At 38.4% G+C, this 25,166-nt stretch overlaps 1 protein-coding gene across 1 annotated transcript; it reads right to left on the bottom strand.

Annotated features, from left to right (window-relative positions):
• Window positions 1-7,743: 7,743 nt before the first annotated feature.
• On the bottom strand, window positions 7,744-24,124 carry TMA16 (translation machinery associated 16 homolog). The gene is given in 8 exon segments (XM_057419187.1): window positions 7,744-7,952; window positions 7,954-8,085; window positions 9,678-9,720; window positions 14,336-14,484; window positions 15,558-15,642; window positions 16,444-16,481; window positions 22,006-22,118; window positions 24,040-24,124. Coding segments are annotated over 8 exon segments (660 nt in total). The 5' UTR covers window positions 24,043-24,124; the 3' UTR covers window positions 7,744-7,855.
• Window positions 24,125-25,166: the final 1,042 nt, after the last annotated feature.

Here is a 25,166-nt window from a genome sequence, read left to right as displayed (position 1 = left end):
TAAGACATGGAGCTCAGAAAATAACCTTGGATAAATTTTACACCATGGTTGAGAACAGCAGGATTCCAGTCTGCTGCAGGCTTTGGGCTCTGGGACAGACTTGCCTTTCTATTACTTGCAAATACTTATGACTGAGACTGAGTCACAGTTATCACACTGAATGCTTTCTTTTTTAAATGGCTCAGAGGTAGTATACACAAAAATATAATAACCAGCACTATTCCAAATAAAAAACAAGTCAGAGTAATTTTTAAGCGTGCTAACTAAATTAGGTCTAATTTTAGCAATGGATAACTACTTTTGAAAGCCACATGGGAAACTGTCCAGCCTTTATGGCACAAAGGATAACTTTTCTTTAGGGTCATCTAGCTCAATAAATGGCATGTTAATTCTTTTTTTCCTTCAGAACTACCATACAGTTACAATGCCTTTCAACCTTGTGCAGTTTATTAATTTAAAGAAATAAGGCTAAAATGAAGCATGGATCATTACATATGTGTATGCATATATCTGAGAACATGGTAAACACCATGTTCTACAAAATTTGATAATGGTTCACAAACAGCATAGAAGTGGAAAGTAAAGCAGCAAGATTTAGATGGGTAATATTAAAAAATAAACTCAGAAAAGAACAACAAACAAACAAACAAAATCTTAATGGCTCTGAGGAGCAAGACTGCTACTTACAAGAGTCGTGAAGAATGCAGTCAAAAGAACAAATCAGTCTAGAAGAAAGTTCAGGCAAAGGTTTTGGCAAAAATTCAAGTACCACTTTACCTGAACGCTTGGTAATACGTTTTGAGAGCTGGAGAAAAAGAGGAATATTTCATTTTAAAAAGTATGTGTGAGAATTTGGGGCTAGTTCATATCCTAATAATGGCCATTGTCACTTTACAAATTTTCAAATCAGCATGTTACTGTCCTTCTTGACTATATATGAAGTTGAACATGAGCTGACATTAGTAGAACGCTGCCACCTTTCTATATTTATTTAGAAAATGCTTCTGGTTTTAGACTAATGCTGGCATTTTGGTCTAATAGCTCAGTTTAAAGTTTATATAGTTTTATTTTTCATTTGTAACAGGTAACTAGTTACATATTAAACTCCTCCTTTTTATGAAAATAAGGCAGTATTTTCCATACAAGCAGTTAAGACTTAGGGAACTCGATTACAGGACCTCTACAATAAGTCTCCCACCATCAACTTATTTACAGAATTTCATTACGGGAACTCTGCACAGGATCCTACTTAGCTGTATTTAAGGCAACAGCTTAAACTGTTACGCATAAATCACAATGCCTCATTGGCAAAGTTTCTTACGTTCATAAAACTTCTGGGAGAAAGTCTGGAAGTCAAGAATAATGAATTTTTACTCTTGAAGGAGCTAGAAGATAGAAATATGATGTAGGCATTTTTTTGTTATTATTAAATTGTAGTCTAAGATACACATTTTTGGATCCCAGATTCTGTCCTCACACACAACAGTGTCATTACAGAGATAAGTAAATATGCTATTCCAATCAAAGACAAAAAAAAAATGAATCAATCACACATAATGTACCGGTTAAGTATCTTCCTTGAACTATTTAAGAATGGCTTATAAAATGGTTCATATACATTGCCTTTTTGACTTTCTGCATCCCATTGCACATACTGGAGTTCCATAAGGATACTTTGGCATAGAAAAAAATACAGCATGCTTTGGCAGAGGAAAAAAAATAACAAATACAATGCTACGGCTAAGTGCTTCGCTGTATGCTTGTTTCTCCACATCACAACTGGAAGTCTCATCCCTTTAGAGCCAACTTTTTGGAGCAGATTGCAAAACCATGAACAATTCTATTAATTCAGCCGCATTAGTTTCCAACACTAAAAAAATGTAAATTAGTCAATCTACTGCATACAGCCAGCCTTGAGAAGGACAGTGTTTTCTGAGTTTATGAGGCGTTTTTTTGCTTGGTTGGTTGGGTTTTTTAAAAATCAACACTTATTTTGTTTACATAAAAAAAACCCATACTGCTACTGGAATTAAAGTCAGCTGGTTCTTTCCAGCTGAGACCATCAATAGAGTAAGTTTCAAAATCAGAGCAATAATAGCAACCCAAATGCTACTGAAAGTCTGAATGTAGTTCAACCAGTTCCTTAGCAAAGTCTTAGCTCTCCAAGGCTGGCTGGAGTAAAAGTATAGCTTAGTAAGTACACTGTAAAGTGTAAAAACTTAGAAAGCACATTTTAAAAACCCCAAAGTTCTTACATAAAAGTGGCTTTCCATGTTAAAGTGTTCCATTTTTGTTTGATTTTTTTTTATTTAATAGGAGCCTTTACAATTAAAGAAACTTGAGTTTTAACTATTACAACTTTTCAGTTAAAAATGAAAAAATATTGTGAAGCAATATGACAATTTAAGAATTAAATTTCCATAACATTAATCTTTGACCATAAAAGCCCATCACAGAAAATTATAACAGAGTATTTAACACTGAAGTCTGTAATCCTCAGTTACAAATGAACAGAAGTTTGAGACAAGTTTTTAAGAACTATCACAGAAATACTTCCCATTCCCACCTTTAAAGCACCTGCTTTGTAGATTCTAATTTTAAAGAAACAGAATAACGATTCTGAACTCCTGAGATCATTCATCATTTTTTTCCACCATAGGGAAGAAACTCATCAGCATACAGAACCCTAATAGCTGACTTTAAAGCACAGGCATGATTGGATTATGAAACTGATAGAAGAGATTGCACTACCTTGTCTCAGTAACACATATGAGGCAAAAGACTCCCTCCAGGCCTCTTGGCACCAAAACTCTGAGCACAGAAATTAAATTAAATCAATAAATACATGGCTTTTTTTCTCTTTTTTCTTTCCCATTGCCACATTAGTATTCTGCAACAAAACTCATCCGGTAAACTGGCACATCATCAACTTAAGTCCAGATTACTTTTCAATTCAAATATGAATATTTGACAGCCGCATATGATTTTTTCTGATAATTCAATATAAAAAGTTCATACACAGAACCTGTTCTTTGTTCATTACTTATGCAGCAGTTCAACGAAACATTTTAAAAGTCAGCTAAACAAGCAGAGAAAACGTGGCCTTCAAAGGAGAAAATCCACAAACTCAACAAAGTCCAAATTGTAAACATGTTCTTGATGTATGAATAACAAATGTTAAAAAAGAAATCACTTCAAATATTTGACTATCACATCAACCACACAAGCCATAATTACTTTTTTGTAATGTCTTATAACTGAACTGTTTCAAGGAATACAGAACATCTTATTCTGCATATCTCTCTGATATGATCTTTTTTAAAGCATTCACCTGTCATTACTGTGACAAGTAGTTATCTTACTCCTCGTTTTCCTTTTGTATTTTACCCAGTGTGATGGGAAAGTGACATTTTCTGCAATGTTTCTGCTTAAAACTTCAAAGCACATCAGATGCTGTATACAAGCAAAAAGTTAAGATGAACCTTCTGAAAAGCAAAATCTGTCAAAGCACTGAAAAACACATACACGGCTTTAGTTCAGGCTGATTACCCTGGCTCACCTTCCGCTAGAATTATAATCACATAGCAATTTCAGTTGGAAAGGACCTTAAAGATCATCTGGTTCCAGCCCTGCTGCCACAGGCAGTGACACCTTCCACTAGACCAGATTGCTCCAAGCCCCATCCAACCTGGCCTTGAACACTAGCCAGGGATGGTGTCATGGTTTAAACCCAGTCAGGTAACTCGTTCACTCACTCCCCCCCTTTCTTGCTCTCCCCCTGCTCCCGGAGGGACAGAGAGGAGAATCGAAAAGAATGCAACTCCCACGGGTTGAGATAAGAGCAGTTTAGTAACTAAGGTATAACACAGATCACTACTGCTACCACCAATGATAATAATGATAAAGGAAATAACAAGGGAAGAGAATACGATACCACCGGCCAAGAAACGAGTCCGACCCGGAAGCCCGTGTCCTTCCGGGTAACTCCCAGTTACCCCCCACCCTGGGCATGACGTGCTGTGGTATGGAATACCTCCTTGGCTAGCCTGGGTCAGGCGCCCCGTCTCTGCTTGCTCACAGCTTCCCCTCCTCCCTGGCAGAGCATGAGCCTCACAAAGTCCTTGGTCAGGGTCAACATCACTTAGCAACAACCGAAAACATCGGTATCACCAACATTGTTCCCAGGCTGGAAGTCAAAACACAGCAGTGCACCAGCTACCACAAAGGAAAAACATGACTGCCACTGATGAACCCAGGACATTATCCACCCCTTATTCCATACCATTCACATCGTGCTCAGATCCCACATTTTCAATACACCATCGCTCTCCCACATATATACATCCATATACATACAGACCAAGAGGAAAAGATCATTTTCTTAGTGCATGGACCAATCCCTATAATGCTGCCGAGTCCATTCGGTCCATGATGTTCAAAGTTCATTCTCTGTTGGGATGATGGCTGGAGGGAAGTCAGGGCCAGTCGCTGGTGACCTGGAGACATCTAGTTGATGGGCTATAAAAGTATTACACAGCAGGCAACAGCATACAATTGAGTTCACTGCCTGTTTTCCCCTAAAATCAAATCCCCTTGAGGTATACATCGGACTTCCCCATCTTCCCGCATTACCCACTAAGTATATCCAGGTCCCTGAGCAAAAGCAATCCCACGAGTGGGTTTGCCTTTACCTGAAGCAGGAATAACCCAGACTGTCTTCCCCAGCAAATTCTTCATATGCACCATGGGAACTTTGTCCCCCTCTACAATATGTAAAAGTTCTGACTGGGCTGGGCCAGCCCTGTTGGCAGATCCTCTGGTGTCGACCAACCAGGTGCCCTTTGGTAAATGTGTATCCCAATGCTTGTAAGTTCCCCCACCCATTGCTCTCAGTGTAGTTTTTAACAGCCCATTGTACCGTTCGATTTTCCCAGAGGCTGGTGCATGGTAGGGGATGTGATATACCCACTCAATGCCATGCTCTTTGGCCCAAATATCTATAAGGTTATTCTGGAAATGAGTCCCATTGTCTGACTCAATTCTCTCTGGGGTGCCGTGTCGCCACAAAATCTGTTTCTAAAGGCCCAGGATAGTGTTCTGGGCAGTGGCATGGGGCACAGCGCCAAAAAGAACTGTCGTGGTTTAAACCCAGTCAGGGAACTCGTTCACTCACTCCCCCCCTTTCTTGCCCTCCCCCTGCTCCCGGAGGGACAGAGAGGAGAATCGAAAAGAATGCAACTCCCACGGGTTGAGATAAGAACAGTTTAGTAACTAAGGTATAACACAAATCACTACTGCTACCACCAATAATAATGATAAAGGAAATAACAAGGGAAGAGAATACAATACCACCAGCCAAGAAAACGAGTCCCACCCGGAAGCCCGTGTCCTTCCGGGTAACTCCCAGTTACCCCCCACCCTGGGCATGACGTGCTGTGGTATGGAATACCTCCTTGGCTAGCCTGGGTCAGGCGCCCCATCTCTGCTTCCTCACAGCTTCCCCTCCTCCCTGGCAGAGCATGAGCCTCACAAAGTCCTTGGTCAGGATAAACATCACTTAGCAACAACCGAAAACATCGGTATCACCAACATTGTTCCCAGGCTAGAAGTCAAAACACAGCACTGCACCAGCTAACACAAAGGAGAAACATGACTGCTACTGCTGAACCCAGGACAGATGGAGCAGCCACAGCTTCTCTGGGCAACCTGTGCCAGTGCCTCACTGCTCTCATAGTAAAGAATTTTTTTCCTAATACCTAATGTAAATCTCTGCTCTGTCAGTACATGCACTTGTAAAAAGCTCCTCTCTAGATTTTCTGTTGCCCCCCTTTAGGCACTGGAAAGCTGCTCTAGGGTCTCCCCAGAGCCTTTTCTTCTCCAGGCTGAACAAGCCCATCTCTCTCAGCCTGTCTTCACAGGAGCAGTGCTTCAGCCCTTTGAGCATCTTTGTGGCCCTCTTCTGGACTTGCTCAAGCAGGTCCATGTACCTCTTGTATTGGGGCCCCAGAGCTGAACGCAGTACTGCAGGTGGGGTCTTGGCAAAGTTCCTGAGGGTGCACTCAATCCCACTGTCCATGTGTCACCGACAAAGATGTTGAACAGCGCCAGTCCCAGTACTGACCCCTGAGGAACACCACTGGTCTCCACTTGGACGTCAAGTCATTTACCGCAACTCTCTGAGTGCAACCATCCAGCCAATTCCTTATCCAACAAGTGGTCTACCTGTCAAATCCATGTCTCTCTGGTTTAGAGACAAAGATGTCGTGTGAAACAGTGTCAAATATTTTTCAACAGTCCAGGAAGTTTAACACCTCAAATTTTATAAATCAAAAGTTAAGACCGGTCAATTTAACAAAGTTAAAAAAAATAGCAAAGCCTGACCTGAACTGCAGTACACTTGATTCTAAAACATGAACACAAAGCAGTGATGTGACAGTACAGAGATATGGCTGGTATCAGAGGACAAGACCTCTAGCCAGGTTTAAGATTTACAGTCCATCTGAAGATGCATTAGATCACTCACACATGCTTCAGGTCTGTTAAATTTTTCAGGCTGCTTCTTCACATTAATTTAAAGAGGACAACAGTTATTTCTGTATTACAAAAACATACTGGTTCTCTAAATCAGGAAAGGATAGCACAAGCCTATATAGTAACTTAATATAGATATTAATAGAATAACATCAGTTACACTTATCGCACAGCTAAGAAAATACAAACCTAGAAAATTATCTGTAAAAGAAATCTGGGAATCCACATTATCTACTTACCATGACAATGCCTTGTTGTTTAACACACAGAACTGTACTGGGGATTGAGTACTGGAAAGATTATCCACCAGGAATAATTATTTCCATGTAATTTACAAGCAGCTGAACTGTGACTGCTACAAAGTATACAGATAGTGCATATGAACTGCGACTTCTGTACCCAGACAATCTAATCCACACTAAGAGATGCCCTACTTAATTCCTGGTGTGAAATTAGCCCTGGCTTTGCCCTTACCCTTTTTTTTTTTTTTTAACTTATTTTACAGTATTAGAAGTGAGATTCAGCTAAGAACCTTCCTGAAAGACACATTTAAATGCATCTAAAAAGTTGCTTCATAAAGCAAGGCTGCTATTTAGAAGTCCTAAGCAACTTACTTTAAAAATGCAGAGCTTTCTCAACAGAGGGGGCAGAAAAGAAAGAAAAAAAATGGACAAAAGATATTTAAAAACAGACTGTAGGGATTTCAATTGGCTTCTGACCTGAATTCTTCAATACAGAGTGGTGAAGACAGTGTAATTCTCTCAAATTCTCTTGACAAAACATAAAATACTCAATATTTTATTGAAGCCTTTCCAGCTTTCTATGTTCCTGACACAGATTCTCAGGACAGGTACAATATAAGAGTTCTTCAGAATTAACTGACTCTCCATGTACCTCATATTCTGCATATACATTTCCACCAAGTGGGAGACCATTTCTTACACCCAAGCTGAGTGTTCTGGATTTTGTGAGATGAGGCCTACTACTGCTCTCCACAAAACTGCATACAGCCACAGGCATCCCAGCCACCACCACAAGTGATGAATAAAAGTTTATGCTAGGTGGCCCTACTGTTTACCAGGGTACCTGCTGTTTATATACAACATGACATACACTCTTGCCATTATTAAGACAATCTGCTTTGTCAACTCAGGAGACGGCATCCTAAAGTGAAGGTACAATATGAGAAGGACACAGTTAAGATTTTTCAGATTTTTTTATCCAACAATATACAGCTTTACCCAGTAATATACTGTTTAATGTTTACCACAGGTACACGATAAGCTCATAAAAAGTGCAACTAGAAAAGCCTTTGCAAATACAGTTAGAATTTATTCCTGTTTCTAGTGATCATTAAAATAGTTTTTTTTACAATCTCCTTCAGCTCCTTCAGCTCTTGAATCAGCTGGTGCTCATTAGGCCACCTCTTCTGCTTTATTCAATTCTTCTTTAGCTTCCACATCTGCCACCTCAGGGTTACTGCAAGCAGCATCCCTAGCTGAGAGCTTTTTCATTTTGATGTTTGGCAGTTTCCTCAGATCACCATCCCATTCTCTTGAAGAAAAAAGTAAAGAAAACCCATTACCAATAAAAACAGCAAGAAGGAATGTAGCAGAGTTACTTCACCTTTCTTCAGAAGATGTAACTCAAGTGAGGCTGCTTTTCTAAATTCTACTCAGTCCCTGAGTATTCATACTGCAGGATGAATAAGGACCAATGTTTTCACCTGATCTGTATACTACAGCAGCTGTAACATCTCTGTGAAGAATTAAATGCTTTCAGATTTGACATTCTGAACAAAAAATCTGATTCACTTTATTCCCACAGACTATTTGTTTCCTCAGCTACTTCATGCTGTCTGCTTTTCGATTTGACAAACTAAACTCCCAAACTTCTTTTTGGTTTGCTTACACTGGGAGAGTTTCTTCATCTGGATGTGCCATTTGCAGAGCTGATACCACATGTACATAAAGTCCTTCATTATGATTTATGGTAACTGTTAAAATATTGTAGGACTGACTTCAAGAGGACACAAAATGTTACTAAGCATTAATTCACGTAAGTGTATTATTTCAAAAGGCTGCATGAAGGAGGAAAGGTTCATTTATATATGACAAGTCAAATCCAGTACTCAATGGAATGCCTTCTTGATCACAGTAAGTGCACTGCATGGATAATTTTTCTCAAGGACAAAGCCAGTATTTGCCAATTAGGAGATAGGCATGTTTTTGCTCTACCAAGATAATACAACACCACTTCCATCAGACATCCCAGTGAAAGAAGTCAATAGTGTATTTATAAACACAGCAGCCAGAGGTCTGTTGCTTCATTCCATCATCCTCTAAGCATGACTTTTTGCTACATACCACCCCTAGGAGTTAGTGGTATAATGGTATATCTTTCCTTGCAACATAAGCATTCGTAAGGCTCCTTTTTTTCCCCTTAAAGTACCTTATTTGACAGAGCTGTCAGCAGGAGTGTTCATTCAATCCATTACCAAGGCATACTGGCTTACTGGCCCAAATGTGCACAGCTCCCAGGTCTTTTAACTGGATGCAAGTCCTCAGTTGGCTTAAGATTTACAACTAGTATGTACACAGAAATACTTACTACACTTAGAAAATACGACTAAGAACTTGGTGCAGGTTTAGTTACTTAATGGTAAGTTCTGACTAAAAATATCTAAAGTCACTATGTTATATGACTAAAATTACTATCTGAAATCTCATTTTGATAAGAAAACAGTGTAATTCAATTTATCAATAAATTCATGTCTTGATCCTTGAACATTAAGAGTAAATGCTAGGTTTTTTGTAAATCAGTGAACAGCTGAGGTCAGAACTCTACGTAAAGAGAAAATATTCTCTAAGAATACTGAAAAAAAGATATTTAAGTTACAGAAATGTAATTCTACTTTTTGAAGCTTTCTAACCTTCCCAATATTTTAATGATTAACTGTCACCAGCACTTAGCTTCTAACAGCTAATAAATGCTGAAATAGCAACAGCATACCTAGTCTGCTTTTTCAAATGACAAATCCTTTGACACTTTTGCATAAATTCTTTTTTTAAGAAAAAGGACATATGTCAAATTCAGAAACACTGTTTTCCATAAACAGATTAGTAGTGATAATAAAAAGAACTTACCTGAAAAATTTAAGATGCTTTCTGTTCATAATGTCTGGGATCTCTAATGGGAATGAAATTAAATTCTATTAGATACGTTACATTATTCATGAGTCTCATTTCAAAGAAAGAAATGTGAGCTAAAGGGCAAACGTATTATTTCAGAGATTAAAAGCCCAAGAAAATGAGAATTCATTAGAAAGTTTATAAAGCAATATATAAACAGGAAGACTTCTCACTGCTTCAGAAAAAGTGAACTTATACCTAAGAACCTGTCCAGATTTCAAATGTACCATTTACTGAAAATCCTACCTGACAAATAATAAAAGAGCATGCTTCATTTTCTTTGACACATCTGAGAAATAGCAGAATTTTAAGCACTTACCGTTTCCCTTTAGAAAAAGTCCAGTGAAGAAACTAACAATTAATTTATTATTTGATTTAAAAGCATAACTAACATCCTCAACCAAGATCAAGGTCTAGTTATGCTAGTTTTTAACAGACATTCACTCACTCACATAATAAGAAGACAATTACACTCCTCAGAACTCACTATACATACACAACAGATATAAGGTAAAATAAGAAAACTTAGTTTCAAAGTGGCCTAAATATACAGGCCTCAAGCTAAATTAATGAGCACTAAGTGGTCCATAAGTATTTTGAAATGTTTTTGGAAAAAAACTTCAAAGTACTGAAGTCACCACTGCAAGAGAGATCAGCAATAGTTAGGAAAGTAAATCTGGTAATTCAAGTAAGAAAATGTAACCAACAGTTAAATACACTTCATTAAGTTTACCATGCAGTACAAGAACGTGTGTTTAAAATACAAACACTGGGAAAAGCACAGCAAGATATCACGTGTTTAAATAGAACACATTCTAATGCACTCTTGGCAGCTGGGTGCCAAATGCTGAAACATCCCAGCCCGCACAAGAGAAAGAAGTTCTTCCCTTGTCTCAGGTTATTTTACAAGGCGCAATGACTACTTGGTTTGCTTCTAGGACACAGCTCAGTGATGTAAACAGTCAGTTTTGCAGAAGTGGCACCATGCTAATTTGGGCCAACTGAAATATGTGCCAGCTGAGATTTGTATTTGTTCCCTCTATTAAAGCACTGCTCCAACATTCAGGCCAGTGTCATTCTCAAACTAGGATGAAATGACGAAACTTTCAACTGTCGATTGCTTTTTTTGGTTGGAAAAAAAAACAAAACCCCAAACAAACAAACCAAAACAACAAAAAAAATAAAAAACAAAACAAAAGACCTTGTAAAGCATTGATACCTTTTATTAACTTATGAAGATCTTTTTCCAAAGAGAATATTCCAATAGTTTTATCTAGCCTGTCTCCCAGGGCTCACCAATATCATGAGAAAGCAGGCATTCTGAAGGGGAGAGATTCAGTGACCAAGATTTTGTACTGAATTGCTTTTTACTGCTCTGGCAGTGGCAAAGTTTTTTGAAGTTATGCTTACATGTGTGTTTGCAAACCACAGAGTTGCCAGATTAGGAACAGAACTAGAAACTCTAGTCCTATGTGTAGGAATAAAGTAAATGACAACATTAGGAAGAAAACTGCAGTACAACTAACGTAGATAAACTTCAGGAATAAGGAAGTGACAAGAAGCTGCTCACAACACAGACAAACTGAATATTCTCTGTATAGGTGTTTTTTTTTAAAGAAAGACTAACATTTACTATGCTTTTGGATATCTACCACTTTTGTAAACAGCCAGTAAAGAAGAATTCATTTTTCATTTACATGTATCTGATATAGACAGCAAGCTTCAAATTGTAGAAGACTTTCCTAAATGTAAGTAATTCATATCATGTAGTCTTTTCATAGCAAATGCATATGCATACAAAAAATAACCAAGTTCAAGAATAGAGGGGAAAAAAGCCCAACAAATACTAAGTCATTATAACAGCTCCAGTCACTAGTTTTCAGGGATAATAATGAGCTTGAGCATAAAAGCACAGTTTCCAGCTGTTTTCCATTTATCCCCAACCTCTAATTACAGTATCTAGCAGCAACTATTTTCTCTGAATTAATACTGTCCTAGACAGAGAGCAAAACCTGCAGCAGCTGTGATAACAAATAATGAATGATTTGAGAGTGTATTTAATATGTGAAGTTGCACCATGCTCTCTGAATGATTTACTTAATACTATAACACCTCAAATTTTGCTTACAATATTTCTAGATTTTTCTTTATTTTTATGTTGTGCTTGTGCATTTGACATCTTTCTATCTTTCCTTTTTTTTCTGTCAGCTTTTCACAAAACAGCATGGAAAAAATGGAGAACTAAAATTTAAAAGCAAACCCAAACAAAGAGATTTTCTACAACTGAGCTATTTGATGACATTCATAGTATCTATCTCCTATGACCTTTTCACCTTTCTAAGAAATCAAAGATTATGCATGAAGTCATACAGATTATTACTGAATTCCTCTGCCACTGCAGGCTGTGAAAGTACTAAGTATCACTGGCAAAATTTTGAAGCCATTGATTTTCTTTATTGGTCAACATAAACTAGGGGAAAGGGAAGTATGACACACAACCCAAACATTGCTGTGCTCTGTATCCTAACCACAAAACAATGTAGATTTTTACTCTTCCATGATGTACTGCTAGAAGGTCTCAATAATACTTTAGCACTAAAGTCAAGTTCATCACTCAACTCCAACATGCTTATTTATTAAAGTAAAATACATCAATTTCACTATTTTGACTTGATTCTACTCAAAAACTCGCCTTTTGCGTTTTCATTATCCCTTTGTCTTTCTCCCTTATTTCACCAGATTACTGCTGCTTCCCTTCAGCCTAGTTCTAGCTATCTAATTTTCAATCTTTCATTTCTCTTTTTCATATGTAGCCTGTTATCTGTGGACTACCTCCAATACCAGAAAATACTTTCAAAAAGAAATTGTTTCTTCTTAAAGAGATTATGCACCTTAAGAGGAAATCTTCAACTCTAATGATTCTGTTGTGGTTTTCACACAACTGTTTCTCAGAATATTTTATTAGATTATCTGCTGGCATAGATGGCTACCCAAAGGAAGATAAACAGTAATAAAAAAAGAGTCAACAAGAATATCTGGCATCATCTTACTCAGACTTGTGATAATTGCCAAGGTGAATGTTTAAAAACTCCAAGTGTTTTCAACTCCTTTGCCCAAGAAAAACAAAAGGCAAAATTTGTTGTGGGTTATCATTTGTCCTCGGTTCAGCAGTAGCAGTCAGGTTTCTCCTTCTTGGTAGCTGGTGCAGTGCAGTGTTTTGACTTTCAGCCTGGGAACAGAGCTGATAACAATGACGTTTTGGTCTGGCCAAGGACTTTGTGAGCCTCATGCTCTGCCAGAGAGGAGGGGAAGCCAGGAGGAAACAGAGACAGGACACCTGACCCAAGCTGACCAAAGACGTATTCCATACCACAGCATGTCATGCCCAGGATGTAACCGGGAGGGCTAGGGACTGCGGGATTGGAGGAGGTATTGGTCGGTGCTTGGCTGGGCTGGGGGGGCAAGTTATCAGTCCGCTGGTGGTGAGGTCCTGTATTCTCTTCCCTTGTTATTTCCTTTATCATTATTATTATTGGTGGTAGCAGTAGTGATTCGTGTTATACCTTAGTTACTAAACTGTTCTTATCTCAACCTGTGGGAGTTGCATTCTTTTCGATTCTCCTCTCCATCCATCCGGTAGTAGGGAGAGGGCAAGAAGGGAGGGGGGGGGAGTGAGTGAATGAGCTGCCTGACTGGGTTTAAACCACAACATTTATGCATGTAGAATAGAGCCTGTACAGCAGATGTGTCACAACAGCCCAGGATTTCTTCCTGGAATACCTCAGTTTTAAATGCAAAGTCCAGAAATTTTGGAAATTTCTGGAGTTTTGGAAATACGTCAATACTACAATTTCTGCTGCATCATTCTCCCACACGAAACTTCTCAACCTTAGTAGAATGAAAGGTCTCTTTCTGAAGAGGCTTTGATTTAAGTTTATGAACACTCAAGTCCACTCTCTCATGATATGAAACTTGCTGAAGTTCCTCGTGCCACTGGTCCACGTTGGTCAAAAGGGGCAAATCAGGCTACAGATTTATCCCTAACAATAAGTTCGTATATTATCAAAAGAATGACAGAAAAAGCTGCATAAAAGATTTCATTATCACGAGTCCAGGTAATTAAGACCACCTAAAAAAACTAATTAATTTGTAGAGAAAGTGATGCTGGCTATTCTCTACATGAGCAAATAACGTCTTCATGCTACGTATGTTAAAACATGCACACTCACTGAAATGTACTTGTAAAATAAAAAATACTTCATATATAATTAAGGTCAAAACAAGCTGCTGAACTGTATTTGCATCAGACAGGTACATCAAATCTCACTTTAGTTTCAAAAATGGGTTATAAATGCCTGCACTAAAGAGGCAGTACTAACAAAAATGCACAAAAGTAATAAACGGGAAATCTGAGTCACATCTCCATCATCTTTTTACTTCTTTTCTTTACACTGCCCCCCTCCCAAAGTCATCTGCAAAGTGTAACTACCTAGCAGTTAGTTAATTCCTTTAAAGAGAAAAATAAAGACAATACCTAGAAATTTCACCTAGATTCTAGCCTTGTAAGCAGGAGGAAGTATGACCACAAGATTATTTGCAATGCTTTTCCATACCCATTCCATAGCCTTCATAGAGTTGTCTTTCACGTTCAATGGTCTGCTTGATGACAGTTTCTCGTGAACCATGCTGTCTGCCTTGTCTACCTTTAATACTGTTTTGTAATTCAATCTGCTCCAACTCAGCATCAAATCGACACATATAACTGAAAGAAATAAAATGCATTAATGCTAGATGTAGTCATGCAAAACTTCTGCAAAACAGAATTACTTTGATAATCTAAGGAGTTATTTTACTAATTGTATTTATTTTCTAAATTAGCCAGAGATGTTTGGTAGATTTGAACTACAACTTTAATCTTCAAAATGGAAGCTCCATTTAGAATTTCATTTGAATCATCTGTGGCATCCAGAAGATTATGGGTTTTTATTTGCCTTTTTGCTGGTTTGGTTTTTAAACTGTATTTGCATAAAACAAAACTCCCACATTATTATAATTCACCTGCTCTGGAAGACCAGTGTTAAATCTGAGTATTCCTATTTTTCAATTGCTGAATTTCACCACCTCAATAATAATTTTTAAAGTAACATTCTTCTTTAGCATGTGTTCTAAATCATCTCAAAAATACCTAACCAAAATCCAAAAAGTAAGCTCCTATTGCCTTTGCAGTATCGCTAGCATTAATTAGCAGTTTACAGGTTCCATGAACAGTGTAAGCAATATTTCAGAGCTTCTGAAAGGGAACGGATATAGTACACCTGTGTAAGAATACATATTATGTTATTTAGTTAGCAGATGATAAGCCACAGGTACATACATCCAGCAATAGAGAAATAACTGAGCTGCTGCTTAGCAGATTCAATTTTGGTATTTATTTCCTGCCCTAAAAATTGACCCACCTCAGTAGTGTTTAATCTTCTCAGCAAAGAATATTAAAGCATAAAGGACTAAGTAGAATGAATTCTGTGCATTTAAATGTCATCATATAACCCAGCTAGCAAATTCATGCCTTTACTACTGTCCAAATAATTTTGGGTCCTTCACACGCTACAAAAGCAGATATATTTAAATAATAAAAAATCTCCAAACATGACTTACATGAGTAATTCTAGTATGAATATATACACCTTTCAATATATAATTCACCTCAGTTCCAACAAAAGCAACTACTTGATATTAGTAATATATAAAAAGTCCTCCTCTGAGTCACCATCACTTTACAGATCTTATTTAAGAACATTATTTTAAGACAAATCAAGCTTTTCACACCAGTCTTACTTTTCAATTAGCTCGCCAGCTTCCTTCTTTGTGTACTCGATTTTAGTGGGGTCCAGGTGACTTTGAAACCATTGCAATTTTTCTCCTATAAGAATAAACATCAACGATTACATCACCACTGTAGCACCAACACAGATTAAAGTTCTTCCAAACTTTTAAAGTAACCCCCCATTTTTCAAGATTTTGAACGGCATCACAGACTCACTGATATTGTGTGTACCAGGTATGAAGGCAGTTGTAATATAAATATTCTCCCATCATTTCAGATGTATTTTACATTTTTCCTTACAGAAAAAAAGACATTACACTTTGCATTACTCAAAATTAGTGTTTAAAATATCTCTGTATCAACTGCTTAAGTTGGAAAGCTCAGAAGGCCCCAAGGGGAAGAAAAAAAAAACCCAACACAATGGGTCAGTGAGCTCTGATCATCACAATTCTTAAACAGATTAAATTGAAAAGGTGCGGTGTCAATCATAAAAGAGGAAAATATTCCAGGTTGTGTTTCAAAAGTTTTGTATTTACTTGCTAGCACCATATATCTGTTAACCTGCGTATATTATCGTCTTTTACAAACAATTAAAAAAACATGGAGACAAACACAATGAATACATGCACAGATGTAGAAAACAGACATTTGGTCTGTATTGCACTGTTGTAATGTATGCTGACTAAAGATGAAGTTAAATTCTGCCTCAAATTCATTCCTGTATATACTACTTGAGTGACCGTCTGGTGTTTTAGCATTTCAACAAAGTCTTTAAAGATTACAGAGTCATCATTATAGAGAAAGATACTCTAACTAGAGTATCTATAAAATTGGTAAAATTTAAAATCTATGCTAAAAAGTTAAATACTGTATTCAGTAACGGAAGTTTCTGCTTACCAATGATACTCAAACGCAAAGCTCTGTCAGTCTTCAACCTGGCAGAGAAAAACAGCTATGTTGGTCAGGAATGACTATTACACAAATAATAAGTTTCTTTCTCCAAAAATCATTTTTCTGGAATCACAATGAAAGTCAAGGTAAAGTTTCAAACAGAAATATGTGCCTAATTCAGAACAGTGTAAAACTCATTCTGCTTCATCTAAAACAAATCTACTTTTTGGTAAAATTACTATCTGAAATTTGTCCAGTTTACAGTTAAACAATTTCTTGGAAGGAACTGGGACACAACACTTCTCTTAGAGGACAGCAAGAGGAATTTCACAGAAGACCTGCACTGTAATAATTTCCTTAAGTATTACTAATATTCTGCTGGTATGTTTAATCAAGAACATTTAATTGCACTGCATCCTTGCAAAACAAGCATACAATGTGAAAAATACCATTCTAATATCTAATAAACTGGTAATAATTAAAGTTTGTCCTTAGTGAGCACTAAAAATTAATGTGTTAAGAAACCAAAATTAACAACTTTATTAAAAAAAAATAAAAAATTAAAAATCCATCTCAAAGTATTTTTAACTCCACCTCAGTCTCTAGTGGGATACTTGAAGCTTCCTGTACTCTAGGGGATGTGTGTACACAATTCATTTTGGGATTGATTTGCATCCTATTGAGCAGCTATCAGAGAACACAAGTTTTCTAACAGGTAATGCAGTGCCTCATATGTTTTTGTCTTGAAGCTATCAGATTAAGTCTGCAGCAATGAACATTACTGAATGTCACTTTATTTCCAGAAAAGAAAATAATACATTGTTGGGATAAGTATGAAATTTGTCGCTGGAAGAAAAAGCTTAGCCACCCCTGTTCAGTGTATATATGCCAAGGACCTCTGATATTATTATTATTATTATTAATCATCATCATCACTGTTATTATACAGTTTAATAAGAAAAATGATAAAGAAAATCATAACTGGTATCATCAACAAAGAACAAATAATGCCAAAATCCAACGTTTCAAAGCTCATGTGCTCCTTCATTGAATTCCTTGTACTCTAAATTAATAGAATTTAATAAGCATTTTAGAGTAACTGAAGTAACTCAAAGCATAACAATCTGTTACCTGTCACAAAAATTTGGATCAGAAGAGAAAGCCCTACTTTCCAGAGACAAACATACTTGTTTCACTTGACCATAAACCTACATTACTAAAATAAAGATTAGATTTTTCAAGAAGTATTTAATCATCTGAAAGCTGTCTAAAATCCACTTTAAAGCAAATGTACAGCATGTGCGAGCTGCTAAGAATTCCACTAGTGCATTCAAGGAAAGCCTTTTCACTTTTATAGATATTCTAGCATGTGGGATAAGCATTTTTAATGCAAAAGTGTATAGAGGCCAAGCATGGGGTTTGAGTTTTATCACACCTGCCAAAAAAAAAAAAAAAAGAAAAAAACAAGCTGGTTGATTTAATTAAAAGATTATAGTGTTAAAACATAAATTACTTTTGTTCCTGTGGGTTAAGGACAGCCCTGGATAAGACTATGTAAAAAGAAGTTGGATTAGAAGATGCCTTAAGTAAAAATTGTGGTAGGTAGCCTACACAGGGGCTTAGACTAAGCATGGAGTTCTGAAGGGTAACAGCAACCAAGAAAAGGACACATATTCCACACAGTGGAACTCCGCACCAGCAGTCTTTGCTGTGAACCTTGTATGGCAACACAGCCAGCTGAGCACGTCTGCAAAGCGTTGCCATGGAGAAAACTACAATGCCATCTAGAAAAGCTGCCTGATTAGAATCATAAATCATGTCATGTATCTATGCTTTAAAACACTACAAATTACCATTTGCACCTGCAAGGGTCACTAGATCAGTTATTTATCAAGGCAATTAAGTATATAACCAGTATTCTCTCCTGCAAGAAAAGCCTTCAGTTTCTAGGTGCACACAACTTATCTCACAGTATGAGAAATAATGAATGACAGGATCAGATGTTGCCTTCTTGTACATTTCATAAAAACCTCACCTTGATGACTACCAGAAGGTAGTAGTATTAACAGGGAGGCTAATCAAATAAGGTAAGCCAAAGAAAACTCTTCTCATCTCCTTGCACACAATCAGTAACATCTTTTGTTCATGCCAAAGGGAGGATGAGGACATGGATACAACCTTGTGGCAGACTGTTGCTTCTTAATGATTGACACAACATATTTCCTCATTTCCTGTTTCAGGTTGCTAAATATCTTCAATATTTCTCCCTACACGTCCCTTTTTTGTTAGCTTACACTCCAATCAGTGGCTTGGTTAAGCCTTTTAGGATACTTCTATATGAAAATCCCTTTTTAAGAATTAAAAATCCCGATTATCTTGCAGTCATTTTTTTTCAGCTCCACATAAAATCTGCAAGAGCACATCTCAAATCACTGTTACAAACCAACCTATTTCATTTCTGTCAGGATGACCTTCTGGTGCTTTTGACATTGAAGGATAGCAGTGCATTGTTTATGTGAAACTGGTGGACATATCTAGCCCTGGATCTTGGATATAAACCAGGAAAACTGATGTTGCAATCAAGAAGGCTATTCCAATAGCACAAAGCTGACCCATGATTGACACTTGGCAAAGAACCTCTGGGGGAAATCTCTTTAAATGACCACTGATGACCATCAAAGGCCCCCATAGAGCATGTGATTAGGAAAAATGACAGCAAATATTATTACTGTATGTAAATTACTGATCAATCATTCTAACTGAGAGCATACTACCTTGTAACTTCTGTATGAATCTAACAAAGAAGCCAGCACGTGCTTGACTTGTGGAAATCCACCAAGCACCCAGGCCTGAATAAAAAGCAATCTCTCTTCTGTTCCTGTGCCAGCTGGCTTATTGCACAACAGGTAACGAATCTGCTTTTAGGATAACATCACTGCTGCAAACAGCACAAGCAGAAGTATGGTGGCTAAAGTGAGATTAAAAGGTTAAACAACAGAAAAGCTAAGAAGAAACAAAGAGCTCCACTAGGAGTTATTTTAAGGTTACTGCTTATTCCTATGCGGTTACTTCTTGCCAGACCAAGAAATACTGTATAAACTCCTTAGCCCTCTATCTCAGAGCATGGCAGTATTAGACTGGTATATTTGTAATGAAAATCCACAGACTCCTAAAAAATTTACAATATATGCACAATAGAAAAGGTATATTTTGACTCTGGGGGAAAATGACAGGAAAAATAAAAGACAACAAAATAGTGATAGCAACTTTAGCTACCAAAGTCAGACAGAGATTTCAGCAGCTGCAAACAAAACATGATTGGTGGTGGTACATCACTAGTAAAAGAAGTTCCAGGAATATCCCATTATGATCTGGTTTCCTAAAGTGTAGAAAAAGCAGTGTTCTGGCTCCAGTGAACAAGCTATTGCTATTTCATAGAAACGTCTTTGTAATTATTTAACAGAGCAAATAAGTTGCCTGTAGGAATATGGATTTACATGTAGATTAAGAGAATAAATTGGTAGTAATACCCTGGAATTTGCTCCTGCTCATTAGACCTTGAGAATAACTGAAAAGAAGGATACAGGAAAAAAAAATTTAAATAAATAGTGTGATTCAAGTGAACAAGATGACTCAAGATTATAGTCAATTTTTTGAAACTAACTAGTCTGTCTCCTCCTATTATAATCAAGATTGGTCTTTCATAGTGCAGCCACAGTTTCTGAACAATAAACTTATTATTACTGTCTTATTTCATTGGGAATGCTTACATTGAAAAGTATCTGGACAATGGAGGCTGCAAAAGACTTCAGCAATTTAGAGCAGAATTTCTCCTCCCTTTTTCCTGCTGATGCACTACGCACTGAAATTCCTTGTGGGTAATGTCTTCCCTTTTTTATTGTATTGGTTGGGCAAAGATACTAGAATATGCATGTCATAACTAAATGCAATTTCCTTTCCTGTTTTAACATAAACAGGAATGTTCACAGTAGCTATTTCTCTTCCTCCATCACACAGAAAAGTTGAAAAGTAAGTATAAGCCTATCTCAAGTTCTGAATCCTGTCTCCAGCCAACAACCCCAAACCCAAATCAAAATATACAACAGAAAAAAAACAAAAGAAACAAACCACACAAAACCAATGCAAACATTTACTGATACTTCTACAAAAGACATGCTCACCTTCCAGTAACTTGCCATTCAAGGACTTCCTACACCCAACATAATACCCTTGTATTAAGTAGGAAACAACAAATTAGATGTACATATGCTCCAAAAGTATTAGTGCACGAATTTAGCCAACCACAATTACAGCATCTTCTGGCAAGTAAACCTACAGCTTAATTAAAATAATAGAGATGAACCGTATGAACTGCCTAGATTCAATGACTGTTTTTCCATGCTGCAGAAATGCATTAGCCTGTAGAAACTACTCTGTTTACTCAGGGCTGGTGATATACTTAAAACACTGCATCCAGTTTTGAGCCCTACCCACACTGAAGACAACTTGTTTGTATATTAAACGGCAAAAAAAAAAATCAGATTTGTATACAGGATTAACAAATAAAATATTGTAAAACTTATAAATACTGCTACTCATAAATTTTTGCAGCAGCTCTGCTTGAGCCTACACAACACAGCTATGATAGCAAAGGGCCCCTTTCTAGTCAGAGCAACATTATAACTTTGCTGTGGATAACATTTGTACATCCATCCCCAACCATAAAATTGCAGCACCTGAGGAACTTTTCAGCTGCACCAGGAGTTCCCAAATCAACACTTTCAGGTATTTATGAGTATCTGGGCTCAGTTCACATGGTCCATCCAAATACTAGTGTACTTCAACATATAGTGATTTAAGTGTACACTAATAACTTTCTAAATAAGAAATCATAGCATATCAACTAGGAAGCTGTTGTGGTTTAAACTACACCAGCTACTAGGAAGAAAAAAAATAACTGTCACAGCTGAAACCAGGACACAAGCCAAGACAGAATGGAAGTAAAGGCCAGTATTCACCAGCTGTCTTTTCCCTCTGTAGAAGGTGAAAGTAAAACTTAAAAGCAGAAAACCAAACTTGCCATAGAACAGCAGGTATCACCAAAAAGGAGCTAACTATTCAGTTTTATTCAGAAGTCTCTTCTGCAGAAAGGTTTCTGTTTTTTTTTTTTTATTATGAACTCAGCACCTCAGCTGAAGAAGCTAGACCCTAAACTGGATTCTTACTAAACCTTGGAGTAAAGTCCAACTAGGTGACTAAGCTTCATGTGTAATCACCAGCATCATGCCATTCATGCCAAGGCTGTGGTAAGAAGAAACCTATCTTGTAAGAAGAGTACTTAAAATTGAGTAGCAGAACTATGTACTTTGTATAAGCTGATTTCATGAATTTAAACCTGCCAGTTCACATGGCCCAGCGGTAGTTACACAAGCCCGTTCCCTATGCTGAGATTCCCTAACCTCAGCAGTAACAGTCCCTTTATAGCACCACTCCCCTCCTCCCCAGACAAGAAGTATTACTGTGGTATTATCCTTTGGTCTGTACACAGATTTTGTACAGTCAACTTACTTTTCTTTCTTTTCCTGTTTGTGTGCTTCCCTTGCAAGTTGTGCGGCTTTTCTGCTGTAAGGATGGATAGCTTTTTTCTCTTGCTTCCCCCCTTGGTTTTTTCGTAACTTGGGCTGAAAAGAAATCAAACATACTATCTTAGAATCATAGAATGATTTGGGTTGGAAGGTACCTAAAAGCTCATCTAGTTCCAACCCCCCTGCCATGAGCAGGGACACCTACCACTAGACCAGGTTGCTCAAAGACCCATCCAACCTGGCCTTGAACACTTCCAGGGATGGGGCAGCCACAACTTCTCTAGGCAACCTGTGCCAGTGTCTCACCACCTTTAAAGTTTTTCCTCATATCTAATGTAACTCTCCCCTCTGCCAGTCTAAAGCTATTTCTCCTTGTCCTGTCACTACATGCCCTTGTAAAGAGTCCCTCTCCAGATTTCTCATAGGCCCCCTTTAGATACTGGAATGCTGCTCTAAGGTCTCCCCAGAGCCTTCTCTTCTCCAGGCTGAACAAGCCCAATTCTCTCAGCCTGTCTTCATAGGAGAAGTGCTTCAGCCCTCTGACCATCGTTATGGCCCTCCTCTGGACTCGCTCAAGCAGTTCCATATGCTTCCTCTGATGGGGGCCCCAGAGCTGAATGCAGTACTGCAGGTGGGGTCTCACAAAACTCTAATATTCATTAGTAAAGTTCAGTAAATATTAAAGGGAAGGTACAAGCAGACTCCATAGTAAAGACTTAAAAAGGTCATGTATCAGCATCTCAGAAAGCCCTTAACAGTATCAGCATATTAATTCCAGCAGTTAGATCTTACCCCCCTCAGTAACAAATAAAATTATTTTTACATGGCATATGCCATAACAAAACTACTGGAGCACAGAAAATGCTGTAAGAAATCTTACACAATGAAATACCGATTTTGTAGAACCCTGCAGCTAGGAAACGAAGATTGCCTCCCTATACCTTTACAGTAAATGTCCCCATTCAAGCTTCAACCTGATTGTTACATCTGGGTTTCTGACAGAGGCCATATGCAATTTGTACAACATAACAAAAAGGATTTTCTTGCCCCTCCTGGCTGACCATGAGAATATCTTGCATCAAGGAGCAGCCAGTGGCTTTCCTTGTCTAGCCCTTCAAGCAGCACAGCAAGGGAATATTACAGTGTTTTTTAAACTCATGAGTAGAAGATTATTACAAGATTATCAAACAATATAAAATCTAAATTCTTTAAAGCCTTTTACTGTGTGCAAAATAAACACCTGAAAGTAAAGCAGCTCTATGCGACGCAGAAAACTGCAACTGATAAACAGAGACTTTACACATCCAAAATTTGTTAGAACCTTAGAATGGTTTGGGTTGGAAGGGGCCTTAAAGACAATTTAATTCCAACCCCTGTGCCACAGGCAGGAATGCCTTCTATTAGACCAGGTTGATCAAAGCCCCGTGCAACCTGGCCTTGAGCAGTGCCAGAGATGGGGCATCCACAGCTTCTCTCCGCAACCTCTTCTTCTGTGGGCTAGCAACTGGTTAGAAACAGTGTTTACGGTGGTGAATAAAAGATAAAGCCAAAGACAAACCACGCTAAAGACCACAGAACTCTCGGGAGGCCCCTGCACTAGCTTCACACGTAAATCCCATCGGCCCGGAGGTGCTGGCCGGCGATACAAGCCCGAAGCTGGTCCAGCTTCCCCCGACCGTCCTGCCGGGAAGGGCTCACCCCTCCGGGAGAAAACATGCCCATACAATAGGCAAGACCACCCCAAACTCCGCCAGAAACGCCGAATGGCTAAGAGTGAACAACTTTTAAACCCAGGGTCGGTTTACGACTGCTAGCAGCCCAAAGGGCCGCCTGCCGCATTCCAGAGGCCCCGCCGCTGGGAAGCCCAAACTCCTCTCCTGGAACGCCGGGAGGGCATTCCGGGAGCAGCGTGCAGGGACTAAAGAGCCGGGAGTAAAGGACCAGGAGCAGCGCCTGTGAAGTACCCCACCGCCCCAGACCCGGACCCCTGTCCCTATATCCATGCCGCCACACGCACCATGGCGACCTGCAGTCCTTCCGCCGCCGCGGTGCACCAGGAAGAGCGGTCCGGGCTGGCAGGCTGGCGGTGCGGAAGGTGTTCCGCGGCGAGCCGGTGCCGTGCCGTGCTGCGCTGTGCCGTGCTGCGCTGTGCCGTGCCGTGCTGTGCTATGCCGGGCGCCATCCGGTTCAGGGACTGGTACAGATTAGTATCTTTAGCTTGTAGACTTTGGAGCATGCAGGTCTGGAAATGTTGATAGCTATGCTATTCTCAGCAGAATACCACAGGAAAACTACTGTAGTCTCCATCTAGTTTTTATTTCACAGAGATGCTGGGTGGGAAGCAGGGAGAGGCCTGTAACCAGCGTTACCTCTGAGCTGGAGGACATGGTTGGGACACAAGTTGGAGCTGAAAGGTACCCACCATGCAGGATTGCTGGTATTCATTCTACCAATCATTACACTTTTAATCGAGACGTTAAGAAAGCAATGTAGACTCGGCAGATACTTATACTTAATGGGCAGCTCCAAGGGGCCATTCAGCTGCTCTTTTGCCAGTGACTATAATGAGACCCTTGGGTGATGATGGGTCTAATTTGATGACCGAGTTACAAACCCAAAACTATTCAGTGTAAATGTGCACTGATTTCTAGTCCAAGCTTGTTCTTTAAATAGTTTGTAATCTGGAAAGGAAAAGAAAAATGTTGCTTGTTAATACTTCACTGTCTCCATCTACAAAGGATCTTTTGTAAAATGTCTTCACAGCTGTGTAGAATAATTGCAGTATAAATTCTCCTAAGCCATGTGTTTATCCTGGGGTTGGGGGAGAACGTGAGTTTGGCATGTTGATATCCGGATCTTTATTTGCATTTTTGCATTGATTTTACTGATACTATCTCAAATGCATAAATTAAAATAAGAGATACCTGCCTGTGATAGTGTTTCGTATGGTGTTCTGTATCAGTGAGGCAAAATAAAGTAGGTTTAGAATCATAGAATAGTTAGGGTTGGAAAGGACCTTAAGATCATCCAGTTCCAACCCCTCTGCCATGGACAGGGACACCTCACACTAAACCATGTCACCCAAACTAAGTATTTTAAGTATTTTTGTATAAATTTACCAAGTATAGATTAAATATTTTTATA

This window comes from Pezoporus wallicus, unplaced genomic scaffold, assembly GCF_028554395.1.
Source record: "Pezoporus wallicus isolate ANWC-B61680 ecotype Strahan unplaced genomic scaffold, APGP_CSIRO_Pwel_v1 contig_2384, whole genome shotgun sequence".
In the NCBI taxonomy this organism is placed as follows: domain Eukaryota; kingdom Metazoa; phylum Chordata; class Aves; order Psittaciformes; family Psittacidae; genus Pezoporus; species Pezoporus wallicus.
The sequence above is the reverse complement of the archived record's forward strand: the minus strand, read 5'-3'. Positions and strand labels throughout refer to the sequence as shown.